The sequence below is a fragment of the Otolemur garnettii genome, unplaced genomic scaffold (assembly GCF_000181295.1).
Source record: "Otolemur garnettii isolate 467f Iridium unplaced genomic scaffold, OtoGar3 scaffold00105, whole genome shotgun sequence".
Classification (NCBI taxonomy): domain Eukaryota; kingdom Metazoa; phylum Chordata; class Mammalia; order Primates; family Galagidae; genus Otolemur; species Otolemur garnettii.
The window spans coordinates 2,748,424-2,754,937 of record NW_003852500.1 but is presented as its reverse complement, the minus strand read 5'-3'; the positions used below and the strand labels follow the sequence as shown (position 1 = coordinate 2,754,937).

Below are 6,514 nucleotides of genomic sequence, written 5' to 3'. Positions count from 1 at the left end.
GGGGCCAGGTTAAACCCGCCAGCCTTGGTGTATGTGGCTGGCACCGTAATCACTGAGCCATGGGCACCAACCCAGCCTGGATGGTTTCTAAAGAGAGCATTTCACATGTTGGGATGACTAAAAATTGCTTACAAATATCAAAGCTTCCAGCTTAAGAAATTGCTTAAGAGAAAAACAACAACTCTACACTTTATAAACCAAAAATGCAATTTTATATCCCAAACCATGAAGCAGAGTGAAAAATAATACCCCAGGTGCCAGAAGAACATACCACACTGTCTTTCCTTCCTACTTTGTAATAACTTATCTTAGATTAACTTTGTCATCCGTTCTTGTTGATAAAGGAACAAAATCATCATGTGTCTTTAAAGAGACTCCTGATGTCTTATGTTTAGTTTTAATCTTCAAAAAAAATGTGTTGACTGTGTGTGGTGGCTCACAGCTCTAATCCCAGCACTTTGGGAGACTGAGGCAAGAGGATCCCTTAAGGCCAGGAGTTAAAGACCAGCCTGGGAAACATAGTGAGACTCCATCTCTATAAAAAATTTAAAGATTAACCAGGCATGGTGGTGCACACCCATAGTCCCAACTACTTTGGAGGCTGAGGCAGGAGGATCTCTTGATCCCAGGAGTTTGAGGTTGTTGTGAGCTACGATTACACCACTGCACTCTAGCATGGATGACAAAGTGAGAAGTCCTGTCTCTAAAGAAAAAAAAGTGTTAATGATAATAATAATTTTTAAAATGTGTTGACTATGCTGCAGACCCAATGCTGAATCATACATAGTTCCCTGCTGGCCCTGTAAACGAGGTGTTTTACCAGAAGAAATAATATACAACTGAATGAGAAAGAAGAGATTGGCTATTATTATTTTTTTCTTAGTGCCACAGTACAGAAATAGAAGTTTTTAAAAAATGTACTTGAGACGAGGCCTGAGAGCTCATGCCTATAATCCTAGCACTCTGGGAGGCCAAGGCAGGAGGATCACTTAAGCCCAAGAGTTCGAGGTTGCAGGAAGCTAAGATGATGCCACTGCACTCTACCCAGGGCAATAGAGTAAGACCCTGTCTCAAAATAAAGAAACAAATACATGTATGTACAATATTTTTTATGAGACATGACCCTAGAGTCCATTGTGGGAATTTGTATATAATTAAAGCACAGGAAATTCTGCACAACATTTGTTGTGTGATTTAATAAAATGCTCCAGATATGGACATTTTAAAAAGAAGAGTGAAGGGGGGGCTCATAAATCCAAAATGATAAGTGATAGTTGGCCTCAAGTGTGGCTGCATCCAGGTGATCATAGAGGTTAGCAGAAATGCCTCTCACTTCACTTCATCTGTTATCCCGAGTGGGCTTTTCTCTGAGAATGATGCTTGTATCTGTAAGCACTATTTTTTTTTTTTTTTTGTAGAAGAGTCTCACTATATCGCCCTTGGTAGAGTGCCATGGCATCATACAGAAACCTCCAACTCCTGGGCATAGGCAATTCTCTTGCCTCAGCCTCCTGAGTAGCTGGGACAACAGGTGCCCACCACAGTGCCCGGTTATTTTTTGTTGTTGTTGCAGTTTGGCCTGGGCTGGGTTTGAACCAGCCTTTGAACCCTTGGTATATAGGGCCAGTGCCCCACCCACTAAGCCACAGGCGCCACCCTGTAAGCACTACTTTTTTTTAAGAGATGGGGGCCTGGCTATGTTACCTAAACTGGTATCAAACTCCTGGACCCAAGTGACCCACCCAAAGTGCAGAGATTAAAGTCGCAAGTCACTACACTGAGCCTGTAAGCACTTTTGACACGATGTCTACAACCTGAGGAAAGAATAAGACAGGGGTCCAATCCATGACCCATGGGTCACGTGCTGATTTTCTGGGGACTTTTTTTGCTTATCTGTGGTGTTGGATATCACAAAAAGTATGCACAGACTGTTTTTTTTGTTGTTGTTGTTTTGTTTTTTGGGGTTTTTTTTTCACTAATCAGCTTTTGCTAGTGTTTGTGCATTTAACATGTAGCCCAAAAACAACTCTTATTCTTCCAATATAAGGCAGAGGGGGGAAAAAGTTGGGCACTCCTGGAATAAGATATCATTATTTTGGCCAGGTGTGGTGGATTACACCTGTAATCTAAATGCTCTGGGAGGCAGAAGTGGGAGTGTCACTTGATCTCAGGAGTTCTAGACCAGCCTGAGCAAGAGTGAGACCCCATCTCTACTAAAAACGAAAAGAAAAATTTTCTGGGCGTCACGGAGGGCACCTGTAGTCCCAGCTATTTGTGAGGCTGAGGCAGGAGGATCTCTTGAGCCCAGGAGTCTGAGGTTGTTGTGAAGTAGGCTGATACCATGGCATTTTAGCCTGAGCAACAGAGTGAGACTCTGCCTCAAAAAGAAAAAAAAAATAAAAACCTCATTCTAAAATACAAGAAAACTTATAAAAGGCAAAAACAAAAAGTATCATTATATCAGCTTCATTAAGCATAAAATTGAGAATTCATTCACCTCCCATTTAGATTCTTTTTGAGGTTAGGTGACCTCATTCAGCAAGAATTCCAAAGCCTGTCCAGCCAAATCAACCATTCATTACTAGCCAAAGCCAAAAGAATAATTATAAAATCCCTTTCAAAATGTTTAGACCAAAAGACAAAAATCTTTGGCCTTGCTCTAATATGTCACACATGATAAAGTCTGGTATCTTCAAAAGCAAGGCTGCAGAATCAGAGGGAGCATAAGATAGCCCAGAAAGTATCAGAAAGTCCCGCCAGTTCTTCTTGACCGCTAATAGCCCAACCACTGAGGGAAGAAAATTCCTCTATCCCAGTAGCTCAAGCTGAAAAGTCACAGGACTGACTCTGATAGGCTGAGCTTGGGTCATGTGATATCCTTCCACCAATCATTAACACCGCATCACTGGCTGGCCCGAACGCGGGTAGGCACTCGACCAGCGGTTCTGAAGTAGTGCTGAATCCGCTCTCAGGAGACTCCTGGCAGTGTCTAGAGACATTTTTGGTGGTCCAAACAGCAGAGGGGGTGGGATGCTGCTGGCATCTAGTGGATAAAAGCTGCTAAATCTCCTACAGTCCGCGGGACACTCCACTAAAAATGGTGTGTGCCAACTGGATGCTAGGATGAGGAAGGGCTAGTTCAGGTCCTCAAGATCAGAGTTGCCGACCACCTTCTTGAGATTAGCTGAAGTTAGAGAGAAGTGTGATTCTCTCAAGGTCACTCAAGCCTGGTGCAGAGCAAACTTGTGCACCCTATCAAGCGAGGATCCAGAGTGGACAGTGGCAGTGGCATGGAGAGAAGGCTGGCTCCCCCAACCCCGGGCAGACTGTCCCTCCCTGTGGTCACCAACACTACCCCCTCCCTACTGCTCTGTTCCTGAATGTTTTGTTGGGTTTGGTTTTGTTTTGTTTTTGCTGAACCTCAAATACTCTTGGGTGTTTCCACCTCAGGACCTTTACATTTGCTGTACCCCCTGCAGGGATCACCTTCCTCAGCTTTCCCAAGGGCTGGATCTTCTTCCTCGCAGGTTTCAGCTCAAATACCGCCTCCTCAGGAAAACCCCCACCCACGGCTGCTGAAGTGGGTTCCTTTTTATTGAGCAGTCATGAGGCAGTCCTGTGATTGAGAGCACAGACCCTGTAGTTAGGCTGCTAGGGTTAAAATCCTACACCCAGCGTTTCCCAGCTGCGTAGCTATGGAGGAGTCCCCTAACCTCTCTGGGCCCCAGTTTCCTTATTGTAAAATGCACGTGATGATGTATTGGTAGAGTGTGAGAGGATTAGATGCTTAAACTATGTGCCTGTCCGGTCGCAGGGTTTTCAATGATTACTCCTTGGGGTGGGTGGAGCTCCCTGAGGGCTTGGAGAGCAAATATTTGTGGACTGGGTAAATGAGAGCTGTTTCCTTCCCTAGCGCTGTCCATCTATGCCTTGCTGCTTTTCGAAATCGAGACAGGAGCAGCAGCTGCCTCCATCCTCGGTTCAGGCGCAGTAGTCCTGGTGGCTGTGCTGACCCACACTCTGCTCCGGGCCACCCGCGCCACCCGCCGTGGACTCCATGAGTTGTCCACACCATCCTTTGAAGACGACCTCACTCGCCCTGCTGAAGTCTCCAAGGCCAGCCCCAGAGCTCAACCCCAGCAGGGTAGTCATCACCAGACCCCCTATACATTCTGCCCAGATCCTGGGGAATCCCTTGGACCTGTGGCCACTGCCACAGCACCTGCAGCCCTTGGGGGAGGCTGGGAAAGCAGGCTGCCCGCACCCCGGATGCATCGGACACTGTCAGCCAGCATGGGGCACTGGGATGGGGTTACCCATGAGATGCGTAGTATGCTGGGCCACAGGCCAGGGGGTACAGGGAAGGATTCCACACTGGTGTGAACTGAGAAATCAGTGATAGAGGCCTGGTGTAAGGCAGCAGGAAAGGATACCATAGAGATAGGTCCAGGCTCACCTGCACTAGCAGTAGGACTTGTTTGGTTTTTTTTAATTCCATTCAGTACTTCCCAGGCTTTGTCCTCAAGTTTGCCTTATGATGTAAAATGGTTGCCAGTGCTCTGGCCTTCACCTCCTCATTTGGAGGGAAAGGCAGAGGCCAGGACTGGCTTGATGTCCTCTGAAAGTCACCCTGGGAGGCCTTGGAACCCTTATGTTTACATCTACTGAACAGAATAGAGCTACATGGCAATACCATGCTGCAGAGGAGGCTGGAAAGTATGGCCATCCCGGAATGAATGAGGTTCAGTTATAGGCAAGAGGGGAGGCCAAGGCTTAGGCAGTGATTCTCTAAGTGTCTCCATCCATTTTACAGATGAGGAAACCGAGGCCCCAAGAGAGCAGTGACCTACCAGGGGTCCCAGGATTCCCACCCAGATCCTGTAACCCCCAAGCTGCTGACGATACAAGTCTCAGACTCTGCGATTCCCTGCTGCACCCCCCACACTATGAACATTTCAAACTCACATTTGCGGAGCTCAGAGCAGCCTAAGGTCAGGAGTGTGCCTCGAGGGCTGGACCCAGACTCCTGGCTATGGGACTTTGGCTGAGGGCCTTGCCACTAGGCTTCAGTTTCCTTGTCTGTAAAATGGAGACAGGAAGGGCCCCATCCTCCTAAGGCTTCTGTGAGACCCGTGACTTCCTATAAGCCATTCCAAGGATCTTCTTCTCACAGTAGGTCCTCAATGTATGTCAACCGTTTCTGTGCTGATTTTGGTTGGTTGGTGGCAGAACACTGCCCTAATGGGCAGTTTCTGGGGCTCACAAAACCAAAAGAGGGGTCTCCAGAGGCCTCCTCTCTTGCAAAATCCACAAATAAACTCTGATGCTTACTATTTCTGTATACTTGATTAGCATTCAATCTTGCTGGGTGACCAAGCTCAGATCTGTGAGTGGGCCTGTAGCAAGGAGTGGGGAGCACAGGAGCAGGGCAAGCGATGGACAGGACATGTCCCTTTATAAGCTCTAGTCTAGGATCCCAAGACCACCAGCTTTCACATATATGAATTTCCCTAAAGTGGACATGGTCTGCCCCCACCTCTACACCAAATGGACACATGTCCCTAGAAGTCTCCTAGCTTTTCTTTTCCTGGGCCTCTTGGGCACTCCAGGGCCTGGGAAGTGGAGAAAATTCAACCACACAGTGGCTTGAGGCCTCACCTTGCAAAGATGTGACAGCCCCCAGCAGAGGTGATGGTCCTCCTGGCAGGGACCCAGATGTTCATATACACACAGATGAAGGTGCTCCACTGGCTTCAGCCACCCCTTTCCTGGGCCCCCTTGGGGAAGATGCAGGAACTGTATCACCTGTGGAGTGGAAGGAAGAGAATACTATGTTCCTGCACATCCTAAATGGGGCCTGACACTTGTGGGCATCTGGTAAACAGAGGCTCTAGGCCAGCATGATAAATACTGACTAAGGATAAAATAGATCAGTCTTTTTCTGCTTAGTGGTCTCAGTTAATACCCAGGATAACTGGTTCACAGATAAAGAAACTGAGGACACAGCTGGAACTCTAAGATCCAATTACCCAGGTCTTCAGGATAGAGCCAGTGCCTAGGAAACAGTGGAGGCTCTAGTTTCTGAGCGAGCTCTAGAATGGAACAGGACTCTGGGATCTCTTTGAGGATGGGGAAGGAAAAAGGGCAAGAAAGAAAGACTCCACCTTCCTGTTGGCATTGACTGTCTCATTCCGGGCTGGCCAAGGGATGAGGAGTGAGACCCCTGGGGTCTCCACCCCAGGTCAGGAGCAGAAGATACCAGTTTCATCCCCAGGGCCAGACCTAGGGAGGGGGATACAAAATGTAGAGTGCAGGTCCAGGAACATAAACTTATGCCTGTAATCCCTGTACTTTGGAAGATGGAGGCCAGGAGTCTAAGAACAGCCTGGGCAACATAGCAAGACCCCATCTCTACAGAATTTTTTTTTTTTTTTTTTTACTTTATCGCCCTTGGTAGAGTGCCATGGCATCACAGTTCACAGCAACCTCCAAATCCTGGGCTTCAGCAATTCTT

The 6,514-nt window shown here is 47.4% G+C and overlaps 1 protein-coding gene across 1 annotated transcript in view; it reads left to right on the top strand.

Annotated features, from left to right (window-relative positions):
* Positions 1-4,383, top strand: part of TMEM221 (transmembrane protein 221) — a 7,743-nt gene extending 3,360 nt beyond the window's left edge. The window contains exon 3 of the mRNA XM_012809475.1: positions 3,914-4,383. Within this exon, the coding sequence (XP_012664929.1) occupies positions 3,914-4,383 (470 nt within the window). The remainder of the gene's footprint in view (positions 1-3,913) is intronic.
* Positions 4,384-6,514: the final 2,131 nt, after the last annotated feature.